Below are 22,908 nucleotides of genomic sequence, written 5' to 3'. Positions count from 1 at the left end.
AAAATGCTATTGATAAAATCACGCTACAGCCAACACACATTTTAAAAGTTCATGCTTTAGAAACTGTGTGCTCATTTGTCAAACGTGTTACAGCGAAATCAAGTTGATGAAATGCATGTTATAGCAGAACAACCTGTAACTGAAGTTTTTTTTTAAATCTGCAGATCAAATTTCATCTGTATTGTGAATAAGTTGATAAGACCAGATAAAAATTAGAGTTTTCTACCTCCAGAAATGAATAATTATATTTTGGCTATAATGTCAACAATCCTAAATGTAGGACCTAGTGAGCAAGATTGTTGATTTAATTAGTAAAGTGGAAGGGGACATGTATAAAATACTTTCCTGCATGTAAGGAATAAAGATTATATATCACTCCCACTGCCTATGATTCTTCAGTAAACAGAAGAGCCTTAGGAAAAGTTGATGAGCAGAGAGATCTGGGAGTTCAGGTCCATTGTACCCTGAAGGTTGCTGCACAGGTGGTGAGAGTGGTCAAGACGATATATGGTATGCTTTCCTTCGCAGACAGGATATTGAGTATAAGAGCTGGAAGGTCATGTTAAAATTGTACACGGCGTTGGTTCGGCTGCATTTAGAATACTGTGTACAGTTCTGGTCGCCACATTACCAAAAGGATGTGGACGCTTTGGAGAGGGTGCAGAGAAGGTTTACAAGGACGTTGTCTGGTATGGAAGGTGTTAGCTATGAAGAGGCCTTGAGTAGTTAGTTTTGTTTTCCTAAGAAAAAAGGAGATTGAGGAGGGGACTTGATTGAGGTCTACAAAATCAGAAGGGTATAGACAGGGTAGATAGAGATAAGCTTTTTCCCAGGGTGAGGGATTCAAAATGAACAGTCACATTTTCAAGGTGAGAGATGAAAGGTTTAAGGGGATACATGCGGCAAGTACTTTACACAGAGGGTGGTAGGTCCTGAAACATGTTGCCAGCAGAGGTAGTAGAGCAGGCATGGTAGACTCATTTAAGATGCATCTGGGCAGATGCATGAATAGGCGAGTTGCAGAGGGATATAGATGCTTAGGAATTGGGCGACAAGTTTAGACAGCAGATTTGGATCGGCTCAGGCTTGGAGGGTTAAAGGGCCTGTTCCTGGGCTGTAAAGTTTCTTTGTTCTTTGACTGGCATGCCATTTCCAGCAGGGAAGAGCAATTGTGCAACGTGGATTTGAGATTAAGGTTTGAAGAATCTGATGGTCAAACCTCTCAAAGCAAGAAATAGTGATGAAGTTCAAATGCTAAAACTATCCTGGGCAATTCAAAATGATTGAAATTTTAATCAATGATCATTATCACAAATGAAATTACCCTACAAGGTGGTATAGTGGAAAATAAGGAGAAGCATTTCTGATAATCACTACAATTCTGACTTGAATTTGATTTCTACGTTTCAAACAATGCATCATCAATATGAGATTACTTGCTCTTTCCAACTGAGGTATCAGTGATTGGACAGATGTCTACCAAGAGACTCACAGCACAACAAAGAATTAGATGTCAGCTGTTCTGTGGAAACTGGGCAAGGACCTTTGAACTAGGCCTTCACCTTCAGTTTGAAGCATCAAATCCACTTTTGGGGAGAGAGGATATTTGTTGCACAAGAAAGAAGTGTGCAGATCAAGCAAGCCTTAGGGCCTGTTTGTGGCACTTAAAGGCATAGCCAGCTCAAGGAATCAGCAGTACTAACCTGTTCAGGAATTAAATTATGTGGAACAGACCCAAACCAGGTAAAGGACCATACTCGTCTTCACTTGAATTCTGAACATGTATAGTTATTTGTTTAGCGACGTTTAGATAAATGAAGGGGGAAATAGAAGAATGAATTCCTTGGAACGGTGATAGCATTCCGCCAAGGAGTTCAAGACAGTACCGAAGGAATTTTAGGACCTTTATCAGTTGAGCACTGAAATATCAGTATCTGCATTTCAAGATGGCAAATAAACATTGCAGGAGGGATGTTGATCTGTTCTCTCAAGCCTCTATGGAAAAGGTACTCAGAAATTGTTGACTCAATTTTTGTTGAAAAATAAAATTCTTTGCACTTGGCATTTCTGAAAAACAAACATTGATCTTAAAGTGGCAAAAGGAGGTTTCAACAACTTTCTTCTTATTCATTGATACAGCGAAGTCACAATAGCATGAATTGAGAAAAATCATATCTACAAACACCATGTGGAATACTGACAATTAAACAATAAAGTAAGTGCAAAAGTGAAACCGATACACAATGAAAAACATTTATCCCATTCAGAATGATTGACTTACCATATTGATCGCATCAACTGGTCCAATACTGTTCACGTAGACATCACTTTCAATCATAGTTGGCCTCACTGGAAATGTATCACATTTCAGGTTGGAACCATAGCAGAAAGATAACAATATCTATTTATAATGCTTTTTTGTACTAATTCTAGCAGACCAAAAATGTGTTTATCAAAAATTGTTTTTGCTGTAATAGTATGCTATGAATAATTTTCTGTGTTAAGTAGCTTTACAAGCAAAATTTCATTTATTCTTATTTATAATTACAGTTTGAATATTAAAAAGGAACTTTGAAATTGCAGTTGGATGGTTAAGTAAGGTAACAATAGGGTTTTTTTAAAATCATTCGATATTATCCCTGTTTTAGTGTTTATATTTGGCACTTTTAGCTTTACAAATTTTGCTTAAAACACTCTCTTTAACACTAAAAACACGCTAAATTTGCAATTTTATAGGGGGAATAAGAGTTTCAGGTATCTAAATGGAGAAAATTGCAATGAGTTCAATAGATTTTGTTGACTAGTCACAAACCAGAAAACATCTCAATACAACTCACCTAGTAGATGTACTACACATATACACTTAACTAATAATCGACTACCAATTAGTTACTAAGAAAATAAATTATTCCCAATTATCAAAAATATGAGCACAGTCTTTCATCTTATCATTTTACTAATAAACCCAAAAAAACATAAAATTTATATCAATATGCTGTACAAGTATGAGACAGAAATCACCTCCTGAAGGACGTGCCTCTGACCCATTTACTCTTTACTGATTAGAATCATCCACATCTAGGTGAGCTACATATGGCTAGTGGCTCATGTACTGGATAGCCATTGAGCTCCCAGTTCCAGAGTTCTGCACCCAAGTAAAGATGCATGATGGTTACCCAGTGGCATATTAAAGTTCATCTTAATTTCACCAGATACTTATATTCATTTGTGCTGTGCTTCACCACACACACAGAGCATGGTGCATACAAGTTGCCGGGGAAGCGGTGGTGGGATGTACAATTACAATACTTAGAAGACATTTGGACAGGTGTAAGGGGACATGAGCCAAACACTGGCAAATGAGACTAGTTCAGTTTAGGAAACTGGGTAAGCATGGACAAGTTGAGCCGAAGAGTCTGTTTGCATGCTGTATGACCGTGATTGTCTTATTCTCCCGAATGGCGCATCTGTATTATTGGTTGTTGAATTCAGAGTAAATGCTTAACTTAACTTTAATTTGCTAAGTGAAAACATGTTTGATAGTGTAGGGTTCCTTTTTATCACTGCTTATTAGTGTGAAAAAAGAAAGAGCAAGATTTAAAGATAGTTGTTAATTCACAGTAATCAAACTATTTACTTAGGAATAAAAGGTTAATGTATTATCACAGAGTGCAGCTCGATACAATGTCACCAACTTTCAGATTTGTTGAGAAGGATGGAATAGGAACAGCAGTACACAATCGGGACTGGTGGCTGAAATAAAGCTGACAAGGCAGTTCATGGTGTTTGTTGTAACGTAGAGAGCTAACCAGAGGTTGTGCTTTGTGGTACAATCCTGGTGGTGGTTGCGGTTTGGGTAGTGCTGCCCCAAATCCTCTTTTCTGTGTTGAATCAAAGAGGGTAAACTTCTGTGGCGTTTTAAATGAGAAGAGGCACTTTTCTTACATCACAAGATATAATGTAAGACACCAGCTATATTTAAATGCAATTACTTTGTCTTGTCAGATATAATTACGAAGACAATCAGTAAGGGATCAACCAGAAGTGAGAGATGTATTTCCATTGGAAACTTACGTTGGATGGCTCTGCTCTATGCAAAGCTGTGTAACATCAGATTGGGTGGCTCTCAATGCAGCTTCAAAATTAATTACTTCAGAATTATTAACTTATACAAAACCAATGATTTGAGGAAACAAATGAAATAAAGTATTAATTAAGTTACAGACTTATTCTTTGAGAACTCCTCCAGTTAGACAATACAGGCCACTTCCCTTATGCTGCTATCAAGTGCTAGCTAGTCCAAAAACTGCTCCTTCTGACTGACTGATACAAAGATAAACTTTGAATTGCTACCTTCTATTTCATTTTGCAAGCAGAAAACTTGTTCTGACACGTTGAAATTTTGGAAAGTATCAGGCAAGTGATAGATAAAATACCACCCTACATTGTAGCTTGTGAGCAAATAAGTTTGTGCCTTGCAATCAGCTTGCAATGGGCTGACAGTGCTGACAAGCATATGCAGCTTGGAATTAACTGTTTATTCATGGTTCAACATACACCAAGCTGCTCCAAGCTGAGGCAAAGCTGTTTGTCAATCGACTTCAATGACTGCAATGCTCATCAGACTTGCCTGGATTGGCTTCCGGAAGCTGCTCATAATTCTGCCATATATAATGAGAGCCACCTCTTGTCAAGCAGGTAGTATGTTTCTTCAGAGGACGGCTTGAGAGATGCCAAGGTTGCCTTGGCCTTGCTTCGGAGAGAACCTACAAATAGCTGAGACTGGATCGGATCTGCACCCTCCTGTTGCCAATTCTCTTCTTTTTGTCTAGCATTAATAAACGTACCTTTTTCTAAGATAACATCTGGAGCTAAACACAATTTCTTGTCAACGCTACATTCTTTTTCATGCAGCAAGTCCAACTAGGCTGCAATATCAGCATGAATAATAGTAATTACAGTGCTGGGTGCAGATAAATTATCCCAGCATTACTCTGGTATCTTTTTGTTAAACCAAAAGACATTGAGTATAATGTCTTAATAATCAGCCTTTTCTCAATGTCTTGTTGACTTCAGCAGATTTCAATGAAAGTTTTGATATTTGATCAATTTTATTTTAAATACTTTTCAGTAGAAAATTCAACTTAACCAAGTTATCTCTTAAAGTCTGTACTCTAACCTTAACTCCATATGTCAATGATGTTCTGTGCTTCTAAAGGGAAATATTTATACTGACTGCACAGATGGCAGATTAGAGCTGTTGTGAAACAGCAAAACAATGTTTGAATATTAACATTCAATTCTAAACCATCAAAGAAAAAGGCAATGCCCATTCAAAATTCCAATCCAGTAATAGATTATTTACCATTTAAACAGAAGGAGTTTGCTATCTTGAAATTGCTGACAGTGGAATTTTAGTACTTAACATAATTAATTTGAAAAGGTGCGAAATGTAATTTTGAAAAGGAGAATTCTGTTGGGTATCTCCCGCTGATTATACTCATTAGTAATTCCGGAGGAACAAGAGTGATTTCCATACAGCTAGTTGGAAACCTTCAGATTTTGCAGATGTATTGAGAAACTGCTGGAATAACATAGTAGTTATAGCTACAAGATGCAATTCATTGGTGTAATATTGTAATGACTATAAACAAAAGAAAGCAACATGAAAGTTTGGGAAATATTCATTGCTCTCAGTTCAGTCACTAAATTAGCATAATGTTAGACTCTGCTGTAATAACCAGTATATATCAGCTGCTCCTTATTTGAATCAGTTGAGGCATCTGGAATCTATGAAAATTTCTGCTTTCCAAAATCGGTTATGGCTTGAAAACCATGGGGAACGTATTTGCAAACTTTCAATATACGTAATTCCATGATGGGGAATCCACAAATTCTATGAGCCCCTGAAACACCGCTAAATCCCACATTATCAACATTCTGAATGGTTGCCCTCCTCAAGGCGAGAATGGTTTATCATGTAATCATCCCAAATGTGCCTTATTACCTAGGTATGACCCCCCCTTTAGTGCCCTGCTCAGCTCATAGCACCATTCTCCCATTCACCATAAGCAGAAGTACTCAACACTGGAAGGACATCCTCAGATTCCTGTGCCAGCACCATGCTGAAGACGCCAATGTACATCCAGTCAAGTACTGGCTGTCCAGAGGTGCTTGATGATTTAAAGTAACTTGCCCAAAATGTGACATGAAGGAAAATTGGCAGGACTTTGCAGGCAGAGTCCTGGTGGATAGTGAGAGGGTTACGTAGGCAGGGCACAACATGAGCCCCTGCCAGCCTGGTCAGAGGTTGCTGTCCAGATCATTGGAGTCTTAATCACCAAGAGAAATGCTGAACAATGCTCCAAGAATGCCAACGACCTTCTCTGAACCATCAGGATAGGTCTCACTGTCTATTCTCTGCTTCCTTACACTCAGTCTGTCTCTGCCAATGCACCTCCCTCACCAAGATGCATGCTCTACCATGCTCACTACCGGCATGCAATATTTTCTCTCAGGCTTTAAAAACTCATTTCTTCCACATTACTACCCTACATGCCTCCATGCTGCATGTTCAGTCACTTTGGACATCTCACCACTCTTCCCCATCATGTGCATTAACACTAATAGCCATGTCTCCCATTTTCATCTCACTCAATCCATCCTTTCTCTCAGTCCAAGAGTAAATGGCCCACTGCAGGGCCAAAAGAAGTGGTGGAAGGGATTCGACAGGCAGCACCGCACTCTTCAGAAGGATGGATTTTGACACTTGCCTGTGATGACCAAGACATGCCCTTTAGAGATATAGAAACATCCATGTCTCAGCAAGCAAAAATGACACAAACATTGTCCATTGTACTAATCTTCAATTAGCCCCACTAAAAATGGTATTATTAATAAAGTTTTCTTGTTCACTCATGGGATGGAGGCATCCCTTTGCTGAGCCAGAATTTATTTCCCATCCCAAGTTGCCCTTAAGAAAACTGCTGTAGCCCATGTGCTGTAGATAGATCCCACAATGCTCTTAGGGAAGGAATTCCAGGATTTCGTACCAACATTTGAATGGAAATATATTTCCAAGGCAAAACAACAGCTGCAAAAGGGAGTCCAGGATAGTGTGTTGCCTCCCTGTTGCTATGATCTTGGATGTCTCGGAGTGGTTGCAGGATATTCTGGAGGGGTAGGGTGAACAGCCAGTGGTCATGGTACACGTTGGTACTAACGACATAGGTTTAAAAAGGGATGAGGTCCTAAAGCAGAACGTAGAGAACTGAGTAGAAAGTTGAAATGCAGGACTTCAAAAATAGTTCTCAGGATTACTATCAGTGCCATGAGCTAGTCAGAGTAGAAACAGCAGGAAATAAAGGATGAACATGTGGCTGAAAAGATGGTGTTAGGGGGAGGGTTTCAGATTGATGGGGCATTGGGACTGGTTCCGGGGGAGGTGAGAACGTACAAAGTGGATGGGTTACACCTGGGCAGGACCGGGATTGATGTCTTTGGGTGGGTGTGGGGTGGGGTTAGGGGATAGTAGGGTAGGGGATACGAGGTAGACTGATTGGGGAGGCTTTAGTGTATCAGGGGGAATGGGAACCAGAAGAGTAGGGTAGTAGAGTCAGAAATTGTGGGAGAAGTAGAAACCAAGGCAAACAAGACTAAGAACAAGCACATTCAAGGAAACACTGATGAACAGAGCAGAGGAGGTGGTCAAAAATGTATGTGTTTTAATGTGAGAAGTATAACAGGCCAGATAAATGAACTCAGTTCCAAGTACTAACCAAAGCTCTATGACATTGTAATTATGGAGACTTGTCTAAAAGAGGGACAGGCCTGGCAGCTGAATGTCCCAGGATTCAGGGGTTCCAGGTGTAATAGAAACAGATGTAAAAAGGAGGTGGGGGACTTGCATTACTGATAAAGGAGTATCTCATGGCTGTGATGCGGGAGGACACATCAGGGTACTCAAAGTGAAGCAGTATGGGTAGAAGTCAGAAATAGGAAAAGTGAAATCATAACGCTGGGGGTATACTACAGGCCTCTCAACAGTCAGTGGGAGATAGAGAAGAGAATATGTTGACAGATGTTAGAATAATGTAAAAACAGCAGGGTTGTTGTGGTGGGTGATTTTAACTTCACTTATATTGACTGGGACATGGATGGGGCAGAATTTTTATGGACCATTCAGGAGGACGTCTTGACACAGTATGTAAATAGACCAAGCAGGGAAGGGGTAATACTGGACCTGGTTTTGGGAAATGAGCCTGGCCAGGTGAGTAAAGTTTCAGTGGGGGAGCATTTCGGGAGTAGTGACCATAACACTGAATTTTAAGATATTGACAGATAGGGAAAACAGCAGTCCTTGGGTGAAAGTGTTGATTTGGCGAAAGGTGAACAACAACAGGAACTGGAGAATGTTGATTGAAGGTCTCTGTTTGAGGGTACGTCTACATCAGACATGCGGGAATATTTCAAAACGGCAGTGACTAAGTGTTCAGGAGCAGCACGTTCCTGCGGGAATGAAGGATAGGTATGGCAAGGTATGTGAACTGTGGATGACCAAGGATGTTATGATCTTGGTCAGAAAGAAAAAGGAAGCATATGTAGGGTCTAGGAAGATAGGAACTGATGAAGCCCTTGAAGTATATAAGGAAAGTAGGAAAGAACTTAAACAAGGAGTTAGAAGGGCTAAAAGGGGTCATGAAAAGTCATTAGCAAACAGATTAAGGAAAATCCCAGTGTTTATAGAAATATAAAAAGCAAGATGGCAGCCAGGGAAAGAGTTAGCCCACTCAAGGACAAAAGAGAGAATCCATGTGGAGCCAGAAGAGGTCCTAAATGAATATTTTGTGCTAGTATTCACCAAAGGGAAGGAATTGATCAAGGATGATCTCAGGGAAGGGAGTGTTGAATTTCTAAACCAAGTTGCTATTAAAAAGGAAGCGGTGTTGTGCGTCTTAAAAAGGATTAAGATAGATAAGACCCAGAATCCTCATGGGATCTATCCCAGAATTTAGAGGGAGGCAAGAAAACAAATTGCTACAGCATTAACATTGTATTCTCTTTGACCACAGGGGAGGTCCCACAGCACTGGAGAATAGCTAACGTTGTTGCATTGTTTAAAATGATAACGGGGATAATCCTGGATATTATAGGCCAGTGAGCTTCACATTGTTTGTGGGGAAATTATTGAAAAGAATGCATTTAGAAGTCAATGGATTTATTAGCAATAGACAGCACAGCTTTGTGCAGGGAACGTTGTACCTCACAGACTTGATCGAGTTTTCTTGAGGAGGGGATGAAGGTGATTGATGAGGGAAAAGTGGTTGATGTTGTCTACATGGTCTTCAGTAAAACCTTTGACAAGGTCCCTCATGGCAAACTAGTGCACATGGCATCAGGGGTGAGAGGGCAAGACGGATACAGAACTGACTTAGGAGACAGAGGGTTGCGGTAGAAGGATGCTTTTCAGAATGGAGGGTTGTGACTATGGTTTTCCGCAGGGATCAGTGCTGGGGCCTTTGCTGTGCATGGTCTACGTAAGTGGTTTGGAGGAAAACGTAGCTAGTCTAATTAGTAAGTTTGCAGATGATATAAAGATTGGTGGAGTTGCAGATAGTGAGGAGGACTGTCAGAGGATACAGCAGGATAAAGATCAGCTGGAAGCATGGGCAGTAAAATGGCAGTTGGAGTTTAATCAGGACAAATATGAGGTGTTGCATTTTGGAAAGTCAAGTACAGGTATACAGTGAATGGCAAAACCCTTAGAAGTGTTGATATGCAGAGGGATCTGGGTGTGTAGATCACTGATGGTGGCAGTGCAGGTAGATAAGGTAGTAAAAAATGTCTGTGGAATGCGGGCCATCATTATAAAGGGCATTGAGTATAAGGATAGACAAATTATGCAGCAGTTGTATAGAATTTTAGTTAGGCCACATTTGAAACACTGCATACAGTTCTGGTCACCACAGTACCAGAAGGATGTGGGTGCTATGGTCAGGGTACAGAAAAGGTTTACTAGGATGTTGCTTGGTCTTGGGGATTTTGGCTATGAAGAAATGTTGGATAGACTGAATTTGTTTTCACTGGAATGCAGCAGGCTGAGGAACCACCTGATAGAAGCTTAAAATATTGTGAATGGCATGGATAGAGTGGAAAGTATGAGGTTTTTTCCCCCCAGGGTGGAGGGGTAATTACTAAAGGGACACAGGTTCAAGGTGCAGAAGGGATGGAGTTTAAAAAGGAGATGTGCTTGGCAAGTTTTTCACACAAAAAGTGATGAGTACTTGGAATATACTGCCAGTGGAGCTGATGAATGCTGCTATTGTGTCTACTTCCAAGAAGCACTTGGACGAAGACAAGAGGAAGCAAATAGAAGGATATGGATCCTGTAAGACAGCTTTAATGTGGAAGGGAAAAATTTGTCAGACAGTCAAGGGCTGAAAAGGGTCTCAAGCTGTATTGTTCTTTGTTCTTTGATGAGCAGCTTGGAAGGGAACTTGCCGGTAATGGCATTCCCATCTATCTGCTGCCCTTGTCCTTCTGGATGGAAGTGGTCGTAGGATGGATGGTGCTACTTGAGGATCTTCAGGAAATTCCTACAATGCATCTTGTAGAATGCTGCTGCTACTGAGCACCAGTGATGGAGAGAGTGGGTGCTTGTAGGTGTGGTGCCAATCAAGCAGGCTGCTTTGTCCTGGGTGGTATCAAGTTTCTTCAGTGTTGCTGGAGCTGCAGACATCAAGGCAACGTCTGAACTTCTATTCTTCGTCTTTTGTCACCTGTTGCTACGAGTGGCATTCCCACACTATCAAGAAGGCACCAATGAAAGGCTTCCCTCCCTCCACATCTGAGGAAGAGAGCATAAAAACCTCAGAGGATACACCAGCAGGGCAGATCCTGTCATTTGATAGATATATTTGTGATGATTAGAGTGGTTAGCACCTACTAGCAAGTCCTTCACTGCCATGTCTCCATGACTGGCAAAAGGAAGGAACAGCCTGGGTTGTTTGTATTTCATGGACTGCCAGAGACAAGGCATTGGCTCAGCCCTATGGCAGGAAGTGACCACGTGGTATCAGCCGTTGTCACTTCATTGAACAAGGACAGCAGGACGTTGTCAGGGGCATAGAGTAAATGAAGAAAAAAGGTTGCAATCTGTAGTAACACTGCTAGGACCTTGCTGCCTCTGCAACCCTGGACAGAAATCTCTTGACATGGTTACATACTATGCTCAAAATAACTTTTCACCTTCGACCAGCACCTCAGCCCTCTCTGTGCTAATCGACTGTCTCGGCCTGCTATTTGTCTTTCAATGCTTCAAAGGGACCAGCTGGATTGGATGGATTTGGCATCATCCTGAGAAGTAATGTTCTCATCATCACCTCCATTTGCTAGGCCTTGGCTCCTGCATGTCCCTGGTAACATGGCCAGTGAAGGATTTTGGGAAAACACCAGAGAAAGGTGAAGCCCATCACAGTCAAATGCCCCTTGATTCAAGAATGACAGTGTGGCAATTTTCTGCTATGCGTCCTGATCTTGGCCCGTGTATTGCACACTCAGGACAGGAAGGCCCACAGTTTAGTGGGATCCAGAGTGTAGTATTTGCCCGTTTTTTTTCCTTCCATGCCACCATTCTGCCTCATCATTGAAGTGCTGCCACACAAAGGTGTGATTGAAATTAATGGACAAGTTGTCACCATTTTGAAAGATTGGTAGCAAACTCCTCTCAATCATTTAGGTCAATGCCACTGGGCTTCAGGGAAGAGAGTTTCAGTCCTTAGTGCTGCTTTGGTCTCCCTTGGAAGGTTGACCACTTGATAGTTCAGAAAACAAGACATATTGGGGTAGGTGGCTTTTGGCCGGCTGAATGAGTCGATCACAGCTGATTTTGAAAGAATTTTGACTGAATGCTTGGGAAGCTGGTTCCTAAAAAAAAACTTTTTTTTTTAGGCTGTTCTCCCATGAATCCAGAGAGTATAGTGGAGACATTACTAATGGAATTTCCCTGCATCAGTGCCACAATCCAGGTTTTATGGTGTTACAGTCAGTGGTGATCAAAACTGACATAACCACCACCAAGGTGCTCTGAAGCCTATGCTGTTGCCTTTCTGTATCAAAAGTGGCAGCCTCCTAATGTTACTGTTGAAAGCACAGAGCAAAGGACATTGAAATGTAATCGTTCAGTTCAATGGCAAATAACCTGAAGTCAAATATTTTAAATGACTGATTTAAAAAAGGCATTGTTAATGCAATGAACTGTCAAAATGGATGCAAATGCTGAAGAGATTCACACATCATAAGACCAGAAGGTATAGGATCAGAACTACACCATTCAACCCATCTAGCCCACTCTGCCCTTTGGAAAAAACATACCAGCTTTGATCAATCTTGTTGTCCTGCCTTCTCCCCATAACCCTTGATCCCCTTCCTAATCAAGATCTTATCTATCTCAGTCTTAAATATACTCAATGACTGAGCTACCACAGCCTTCAGTGGCAATGAGTTCCACAGGTTCAGCTCCCCCTGTCTGAAGAAATTCCTCCTAATCTCTGTTCTGAAGGATCAACCCTTTACTGTGTCCTCTGCTCCCAGTCTCGCCTACAAGGCGAAACATCTTCTTCATGTCCATTCTATCTGGGTCTCCAGTATTATGCAAATTTAAATCAGTTCCCCCTCATCCTTCTTAACTACATTGAGTACAGACACAGAGTCCTCAACTGTTCCTCATGTGTCAAGCCTTTAACTCCCAGGATCATTCTTGTAAACCTCCTCTGAACCCTCTCCAATGCCAGCAGCCCTTCCTTAGACACAGGGCCATAAACTGCTCACAACATTCCAAATATGGTCTGACCAGTGCCTTGGACAGCGACAGCAGTAGATCCCAAGCCTCGTATTTAGCCCTCTTTAAACAAATTCTAACATGGCATTTATCTTCCTAACTGCCAATTGAGCCTGCACATTAACCTTAAGAGAATCCTGTAGAAGAACTCCCAAGTCCCTTGGTACTCCAGATTTTTGAAGCCTTTTCCTGCTTAAAAACAGTCCAAATGCTGCTATTCTTCCTTCTAAAGAGCATAATTTTACACTTTCCCACATTCTATTCTATTTGCCACTTCTTTGCCTATTCTCCTGGCCTTCTGCAGCTTCCCCGCTGCCTCAACACCACCTGTCCCTCCACCTATCTTTGTGTCATCTGCAAACTTAGCAACAATGCCTCAGTTCATTTGTCTAAATCATTAATATATATGTGAACAGTTGTGACCCAACAGTGACCCCTGCAGAACTCCACTGGACACTGACTGCTATCCTGAAAAAGACTCCTTTATCCCTCTCTGCCAGTCAGCAATCTGCTCTCCATGCCAATAGCTTGCACCTAACACCACAGGCTCTTAACTTAATTAGCACCTCCTATGCAACACAGTGTCAAAGGCCTTCAGAAACCCAATATATCATGTCCACAGACTTTTTGTTAATATTTCCGCATTACCTCCTCTAATAATTCTAACAGATTTGTTAGGCATGACCTCTCCTTGACAAAGCTGTGCTGACTCAGCCCTATTTTATCATGCACTTTCAAATACACTAGAATCTCATCCTTAATAACACACTCTAAAATCTTACCAATGACCAAAGTCAGGCTAACTAGCTTATAATTTCCCACATTCTGCCTCTCTCCCTTCTTAAACAGGGGTAATTACATTCTCCATTTTCCAGTCCTCTCGGGCCTTCCCTGACTCCAATGATTGCTGAAAGGTCAACACCAATGCCTTCACAATCTGTTCAACTATCCCCTCTGAACTCCAGGTGTAGTCCATCTGGTCTGAATGATGTTTCCGCTTTCAGACCTTTCAGCTTCCCCAGCACCTTCTCCTTACTGCTGGCCACTAGAATCACCTCTATCCCCTGACTCTCCTGAAGTTCTGGTATGCTGCTGGTGTCTTCATCTATGAAAACTGATGGAAAAGTACCTATTCAGTTCCTCTTCCATTTATTACTACTTGTCCAACTTCATTTTCCAGCAGTTCAATGCCCATTCTTGCCTTTCTTACCTTTTAGATAGTTTAAAAAAAAGTCTTGCAATCTTCTTTTATATTACTAGCCAATTTACTCTTAACTTTCATCTTTTCCCCCCGTTAAGTTTTTTCAGTTTTCACATTATTATAGTATATAATGTGATAAAACTAATAATGTATCAAACATCTTACCTCCTATATCTGGTCGAAGTTTGTTGTCATATCCTTTCAATAAGTCATTCAGAATATTGGTTACATCACTTTCATGGACTCTTGGTGCCAGGACCCATGTTTTATTTAACACTGTATCTTCATAATCTTCATCATCTACTTTGTTTGCACTGGATACATAAAAAATGCATATCAGAAACAGGGTTAAGAAGAAATAAAAGACAATTACAGCAGGAAATGACAATATCGACAAAATCAAAGCAAAGATAAAGAACACAATTTCTTGCCATTGTTCACCTGTGCAACACTCAAATGATTCTGTATTTCAATATCTTTCTTGGCTGAATGTTATTGCAAAAGTAATTGAAGAAATACCTTGAATCATAAAAGTCCTTTCCAAAGATTCAATGAATGAACAATCTAATTAATCTCATTTTTTGATTTTCCCCCATAACCCAACAATTCCTTATGCAATCTTTTCTTGAAAATCAATATGCTTCTGCACCTTTGCAAAAAGGTGGACTCAATTATAACATCTCACAGCAGTGAAAAATAACTATTTTTCCCAATTATCATAAATCTATAACATTTTGTTAGTAATCCATTAGTCAGTTTCTTCTTATGTTATGGTAGCTGTACAGAGTACTTGTGGTACCACATCTGGAATACTATGTACAATTTTAGCCTCCTTATTTGAAGAGAAAAACAACTTTTTCAGAAGCAGTTGACAGAAAGATCACGCTTCTAATTCCCAGAATGAGCAGCTTGCATTACCAGGAAAGGTTGAACAGGTTAGGCCTATAACCATTTAGTTCAAACAATTGTGAGATAATTATACTGAAACAACTTGAGGAGACAGCTAAGATGGAGATTAGATGGCCAGAGGATATTACTTATGGGTTTAGATCAGAGTGGTGCTGGAAAAGCTCAGCAGGTCAGGCAGCATCCGAGGAACAGGAGAATTGACGTTTTGGGCATCAGGAATAGAGGCCGGAAGCATCCAGGGTGGAGAGATAAATTGGGGGGGGGGGATCTTGAGAGAAGGTAGCAAAGAGTACAATGGGTGAATGGGGGTGGGGATGGAGGTGATCGGTCAGAGGGTGGAGCAGATAGGTGGGAAGGGAGATTGGCAGGTGGGCCAGATCATGAGGACAGTGCTGCCTTGGATGGTGGTGAGGGCACAGGTTTTGCAATTCCTGCGGTGGCAGGGAAGGGTGCCAGGACTTGCAAAACCTGCGCTCACACCTCCTCCCTCACCACCACCCAAGGCAGCACTGTCCTCATGACCTATCCTACCTGTCAACCTCCCTTTCCAACCTCCCCTCTGAACAATCACCTCCATCCCCGCCCCCATTCACCTACTGTATTCTTTGCTACCTTCCCCCACACTCCTCTCTGACCGATGACCTTCATCCCCACCCCCATTCACCTATTGTACTCTTTGATACCTTCTCATCTTGTGACACCCCAAAGGCCCATTAACCATCTGCAAAGCACAAACCAGCAGTGTTATGGAATGTTCTCCACTCGCCTGGATGAGTGCAACTCCAACAGCATTAGTGCAGCTCAACATCACCCAGAACAAAATATCCCACATGGTCAGCATCCTATCTACCACATCAAACATTCAATCCCCCATCTCCATTCCCCTCCATCAATGCACAGAGGTAGAAATATATACCAACTACAAAATAAACTGCACCAAATACTCCCCCTAAAAAAATCCATCAATTGCACCTTCCAAAACATATGGCATCCACTACCTAGAAGGACAAAGGGCAGCAAATACACAGGAGAACCATTACCTGCAAGTTCCCCTCCAAGCCACTCATCAACTTGAGGCATTATATTGTCACTGGGTCATATAACTGACACTTCTTTCTGTATAGCACATTGGTATCTATACCCACAGCCCCAACACCATGGACAGCAGTGGTTCAAGATGACACCTCACTGTCTCAAGAGAAATTTGGGATGAAAAACAAATGTCACCTTGCCATTAACACTTAGAATCTTATGAAAGAATACTAAAATATCTTTAGAACAGAGCAAGAAATGTGTATCTGTTCTCATGTAACAGATGGTCTTGAAAGAGTTAATGTTGAAGTTGCATTGGCTCCACCTAACCTGATGATATCGCACAATCATTCAGCGAAACGATGTCTTGAGGTTCCAATGGAGATAGACACGACAAATCTGGCTGGAGGATAGAGATTTTGCGGTTGTGTCCCTGCCTCTGAGCCAGAATGCTTGGTTTGATTTCCTACCTACTGCAGATGTGTGTCAATTCACATCTGAACAGACTCATTTCAAAATAAACAGAGAATGATGGAGAGATTGGAAAGAGAAATGAAGTGAATGTTTCAAGTCCGTTATGGCTCCTCAGAAAAGAAAGAGGTTGGGAAATGGCATTTTAAAAATATTCTTGACACAGACAGAGGACGGGCAAGGGGAATAGGTGGTGAGGAGCCCCAATGCAAAAGACAATGGGTTGCTAGTTAAGGAGAGGGAAGCAAAGAGAGATGTAACATAGGTGTAAATTAAAGTGTGTGAGGCGAGAGCAGAGTTAACAACACAAACTAGACACAGGGTGGTGGTGGGGTGTGAAGAATATAATAAAAATGGAGGGCAGATGTCATGGGAGTCCAGCTTTGATGTTGCGGCATTCAATATTGAGACCTCCGGGAGATAAAGTGCCAAAGTGGAAAATGACGTGCTGTTACATTGTGCTGGTTGGAACAGCCAGCCTGGGACAGACATTTTAGCTTGACAGCAGGTTTATTGAAATAGCAAGCAACTGGAAAGTCAGGGTCATTTCTACAGACAGAAGGAATGTGGTTACCCAATCTCAGTTGAGGAAAATGGTCACATAGGAAGCTCCCAAATGGCAAGCGACATCATCAGAACAGATGTGATAGAGATGGAGAAACTGGGGAAATGGGAATAGAATCCTGACAGGAAATGGGGGTCAGCAAGTGTAGTCAAGCTGATTTAAAAATATCTAGAAAGACTGCTGGTCGCAAATTACCCATTTCACGAACTAGAAGTGCTTGGTCTCCTGAAGATAAAACACATCAGCCTGAAAATACAACACTGGGGATGATCAAGGTGACTTAGTGAAGAGTGGTTAAGGCCTGGCTTCTTCCAGCCTGCAGCCAGTGATAGTTGTGGTATTTTACAGTTGGCCATCCATTAGTTCTTAAGGGAGGTCACTGACATATAGTTTTCTTTGAGAGCTAATTACATTTCATTCACCCTTGCCAGCGAGAAGCAAGGCAAGAGACTAGATGCTTTTTAACTTTCGATGTGACTCATGCACATACACACAGCACGTATACAGTGGAAACCATGCTGACAAAATAAATGAGAGAGAAAATGGATGCTGCAAAAAACAATGTTCCCACTGCCTGAACATCCTGATCAGGAATGTGGTGATCAGGATTCGTACTGGTCTGCTGCACACTGTACAATCTCAGCATTATGAAGCAACAGCACTAGCCATCAACTCCACAATAGACAGTAGGTGCAGGAGTAGGCCATTCAGCCCTTCGAGCCTGCACTGCCATTCAATATGATCATGGCTGATCATTCCTAATTAGTATCCTCTTCCTGCCTTATCTCCATAATCCTTGATTCCACTATCTTTGAGGGCTCTACCCAACTCTTTCTTAAATGAATCCAGAGACTGGCCCTCCACTGCCCTCTGGGGCAGAGCATTCCACACAGCCACCACTCTCTGGGTGAAGAAGTTTCTCCTCATCTCTGTCCTAAATGGTCTACCCCGTATTTTTAAGCTGTTCGGCACTCACCCATCAGCGGAAACATGTTTCCTGCTGCCAGAGTGTCCAATCCTTTCATAATCTTATATGTCTCAATCAGATCCCCTCTCAGTCTTCTAAACTCAAAGGTATACAAGCCCAGTCGCTTTAGTCTTTCAGTGTAAGGTAATACCGCCATTCCAGGAATTGACCTCGTGAACCTACGCTGCACTCCCTCAATAGCCAGAATGTCTTTCCTCAAATTTGGAGACCAGAACTGCACACACTATTCCAGGTGTGGTCTCGCCAGGGCCCTGTACAGCTGCAGAAGCACCTCTTTGCTTCTATACTCAATCTCTCTTGTTATGAAGGCCAGCATGCTATTAGCCTTCTTCACTACCTGCTGTACCTGCATGCTTACCTTCATTGACTGGTGAACAAGAACACCCAGATCTCTCTGTACTGCCCCTTTACCTAAATTGATTCCATTGAGGTAGTAATCTGCCTTCCTGTTCTTGTCACCAAAGTGGATAACCATACATTTATCCACATTAAACTGCATCTGCCATGCATCTGCCCACTCACCTAACTTGTCCAGGTCACCCTGTAATCTCCTAACATCCTCATCACATTTCATCCTGCCACCCAGCTTTGTATCATCAGCAAATTTGCTAATGTTATTGCTGATACCATCTTCTATATCATTAACATATATTGTAAAAAGCTGCGGTCCCAGCACTGATCCCTGCGGTACCCCACTGGTCACCGCCTGCCATTCCAAAATGGAGCCGTTTATCACTACCCTTTGTTTCCTATCAGCCAACCAATTTTCAATCCAATCTAGTACTTTGCCCCCAATACCATGTGGCCTAATTTTACTCACTAACCTCCCGTGTGGGACTTTATCAAAAGCTTTCTGAAAGTCCAGGTACACTACATCTACTGGATCTCCCTCATCCATCTTCAGAGTTACAGCCTCAAAAAATTCAAGAAGATTAGTCAAGCATGATTTCCCCTTCATAAATCCATGCTGACTCTGTCCTATCCTGTTACGACTATCCAGATATGCCGTAATTTCATCCTTTATAATAGACTCCAGCATCTTTCCCACCACTGAGGTCAGACTAACTGGTCTATAATTTCCTGCTTTCTCTCCCCCACCTTTCTTAAAAAGTGGTATAACATTAGCCACCCTCCAATCCTCAGGAACCGACTCTGAATCTATCAAACTCTGGAAAATAATCACCAACGCATCCACGATTTCCCGAGCCACCTCCTTCAGTACCCTGGGATGTAGACCATCAGGCCCAGAGACTTATCAACCTTCAGACCTAACAGTCTCTCCAACACCAATTCCTGGCAAATATAAATTCCCTTAAGTTCAGGTCCTTCAGCCACTGTCACCTCAGAGAGATTGCTTGTGTCTTCCCCAGTGAACACAGATCTGAAGTACCCATTTAATTCTTCTGCCATTTCTTTGTTCCTTATAATATATTCCCCTGTTTCTGTCTTCAAGGGCCCAATTTTAGTCCTAACCATTTTTTTGCCTTGCACATACTGAAAAAAGCTTTTACTATCCTCCTTTATATTATTGGCCAGTTTGCCTTCGTACCTCATTTTCCTCTGCGTATTTCCTTCTTAGTAATCCTCTGTTGCTCTTTAAAAGCTTCCCAGTCCTCCGTTTTCCCACTTATCTTTGCTATGTTATACTTTTTATCTTTTAACTTTATATGTTTCTTAACTTCCCTCGTCAGCCACGGCCGCCATGCCTCCTCCTGGGATCTTTCTTCCTTTTAGGAATGAACTGATCCTGCAACTTCTGCATTATACACAGAAATATCCGCCATTGTTCCTCCACGGTCATCCCTGCTAAGGTATTGCACCATTGAACTTTGGCCAGCTCCTCCCTCATAGCTCCATAGTTCCCTTTATTCAACAGAAGTACTGACACTTCCGACTGTACCCTCTCCCTCTCAAATTGCAGATTGAAGCTTAATGTATTATGGTCACTACTTCCCAGTGGCTCCTTCACTTTGAGGTCTCTGACCAATTCTGGTTTGTTACACAATACTAGATCCAGAATTGCCTTCTCCCTGGTAGGCTCCAGCACCAGCTGCTCTAAGAATCCATCTCTGAGGCACTCCACAAAGTCTCTTTCTTGAGGTCCAATACCATCCTGATTCTCCCAGTCTACCTGCATGTTAAAATCCCCCATAACAACTGTAGTAACATCTTTGCGACAGGCCAATTTCAGCTCCTGATTCATCTTACATCCGACATCCAGACTACTGATTGGGGGCCTGTAGATGACTCCCAAGAGGGTCTTTTTACCCTTAGTATTTCGCAGCTCTATCCACACTGACTCTACATCCCCTGACTCTAGGTCCCCCTGTGCAATGGACTGAATATCATCCCTTACCAACATGGCCACCCCACCCCCTCTGCCAGTCAGTCTGTCCTGACGATAGCACGTGTAGCCTTGAATATTCATTTCCCAGGCCCTGTCCACTTGAAGCCACGTCTCAGTTATCCCCACAATATCGTATCTGCCAATTTTCAAATGAGCCTCAAGCTTATCCATCTTATGTCTAATGCTTCGTGCATTCATATATAGTATTTTTAATTTGTTACTGCTCTCACCCTTCCCATCAAATCCTATTTCACTCAACCTTACAGCATGATCCCTTTCTGAGTTTTCTGCCTCATTGATACAGTTGTCTTTCTTGACTTCTCTCGTTCTAACTTTCCCTTCAATTTCCTTTTTAAACATCCAGTTTGTCCCCTCCCCCCTACTACTTAGTTTAAATGTAGCGGTTTTGCAGTAGAAAACCTGCCTGCCAGAATGCTGGTTCCTAACCTATTAAGGTGCAAACCATCTCTCTTGTAGAATTTATGCTTACCACAAAATATACCCCAGTGATTCAAGAACTTCAATCCTTGCTTCCTGCACGAGTTCCCCAACCACAAGTTCAAGTCCATTATCTCCCTGTTTCTGGCCACACCAACCCGAGGACCTTGAAGCAAACCGGAGATAACCACCTTGGACGTCCTCCTTTTCAGCCTTCTTCCTAGTCCTCCGAAGTCCCGCTGTAGTATGTTCCTCCTCTTCTTCCCAACATCATTTGTGCCGACATGTACCACCACCTCTGGCTCTTCACCCTCACCCTTGAGGATTTCCCGCACTCTGTCCACGAATTCTTTCATTCCTGCACCAGGAAGGCAACACACCATCCTTAAATCCCGTCTGCTGCCACAAAAACCCCGTTCAGTTCCTCTCACGATGGAGTCCCCTATTACCACGGCTCTGTGCGATGTCCAACTCTTCCGCTCTGCCTCTGCGCCAACTTTTAATTGACAGACCTGGCCGCCTCCCGGACTGGCAGTGTCATCTGTCTCTACTGTTTCCAAAAGCTTCAATTTGTTCCTGACAGGTACTTCTCCCGGGGTCTCTTGCACCTGTCTCCTCTCTGCCTTCCTCATCGTCTGCTCTTTTCTGCTCTCTTCTGGCCTGATTGGTGTAATAAACTCACTGAAGGTCTTGTCCAGAAAGATCTCGTTCTCTCGGATGAACCTAAGGTCCTCGAGTTCTTTCATCAGCGCTGTACTATGCTCGGTCAATAGCTGAATGTGCACACACTTTCCACACATATACGAGCCAGACACACCAGAGTCGTTGACTTCCCACATCAAGCACGTAGCACACTGAACCAGCTGGGCAGTCATGTCTTCACCCTCTTCAACTGTGGCGTAATTACCTCACTCAACCTCCTTCTCAAAGACTCCTGAGCTGAAGCCTCACTCTTCGATCCAAACTTCCTTAGACCCTCTTTTTGTGGCAAGTCTGTGGACTCTTAATTTAGGTTAGAGGAGGAGGGAGGGAGGGAGACCCTACTTTGTAGGACCTGGGGTTTAGAACACACCCACTCTAATAGCAATCACTTACCTTCCCGACCGGCTTTGTGCTCCGCCTGAACTTCTGCCCAGCTCCCGCCGCTCTCTGCTGCAAAAAGACCATTGGCGTCGAGGTAAGTTCTTTATATGAACAGGTCAGCATGAGGAACAGGAAGTCAGAAAACTTAAAAAGTATCTGTCTGTCAGGACTGTTGCAAAGAGACCACCAGAATGCAGTAAGTATAATCCCAATTCCTCATTCATCAATAGTCTCACGCTATGGACAGGTTTTCATTGCCAGTCGAGTGTCAAGCATGCAGGAAGGCATGAAATCTGTGCTGCTAAGCCAGGGCACTCAGTTGCTAATACCATCCAACCCTGTTATCTTTGGTGTGGCTAGTGGAAGAGACTTTGATCTTCACTGATATGAGACTGCAGATGATCGTGAAGATGATCTTACGCAGCTCTGCAAGACTAAGCGTAGAGTGCATCAGCATGGCATGGGCTACACAATGGCAGTGGTGGGTGCATACAAGAGGAGAAGAAATAAGAGTGTGAATCGGCTCACATTGCCCCTCACGAGCTCCACTGTGTAATGTGAGCACAGCTAATTTACAGCCTCTTCAGTACTTTGTCCACATATTATACATTCCTATGGTTTCCCAGAATATATCAATCACAATGTTGAGTATGGTCAATAATTGGTCATATACAGATCTCTGAAATTTTCACTACGATTCACAAAAAAAAGTGATAAAATTCTTCTTAATTAAACTTCTAAATGGCCAATCTTTATTGTGAGATTGAATATCATTTGCTGTAGATTCTTTAGTCACACTTACAGACCCTGAATCAACACAGTCATGTTATACATTGCAAGATCATGCATCTAAATTGTGGAAGATATGGAATTATTCTACAGTATCTTCCCTCAGGGCAGCCCTCTCTCCATAGCATCTATTTAACAGTTTTAACACCCCCTCTAAAGGCAAGTGCGTACTTACTTTCTTACAAAGACCAAAACTAACCTGACACAGAATCACAGAAGTGTAACAGCCAGAAGGCCATTCGTCCAA

The 22,908-nt window shown here is 42.2% G+C and overlaps 1 protein-coding gene across 1 annotated transcript in view; it reads right to left on the bottom strand.

Moving 5' to 3' along the window:
• LOC132815642 (gamma-aminobutyric acid receptor subunit gamma-1-like) overlaps nucleotides 1–22,900 on the bottom strand; it is a 94,609-nt gene extending 71,709 nt beyond the window's left edge. The window contains exons 1-4 of the mRNA XM_060824659.1: nucleotides 22,861–22,900; nucleotides 21,885–21,941; nucleotides 14,205–14,480; nucleotides 2,282–2,349 (exon numbers count right to left, since the gene is read on the bottom strand). Of these exons, the coding sequence (XP_060680642.1) occupies nucleotides 2,282–2,349; nucleotides 14,205–14,480; nucleotides 21,885–21,941; nucleotides 22,861–22,900 (441 nt within the window). The remainder of the gene's footprint in view (nucleotides 1–2,281; nucleotides 2,350–14,204; nucleotides 14,481–21,884; nucleotides 21,942–22,860) is intronic.
• Nucleotides 22,901–22,908: the final 8 nt, after the last annotated feature.

Source organism: Hemiscyllium ocellatum, chromosome 1 (assembly GCF_020745735.1).
Source record: "Hemiscyllium ocellatum isolate sHemOce1 chromosome 1, sHemOce1.pat.X.cur, whole genome shotgun sequence".
NCBI lineage: Eukaryota > Metazoa > Chordata > Chondrichthyes > Orectolobiformes > Hemiscylliidae > Hemiscyllium > Hemiscyllium ocellatum.
Note: the sequence above shows the minus strand (reverse complement) of the source record. Positions and strands in the feature narration are given on the sequence as shown.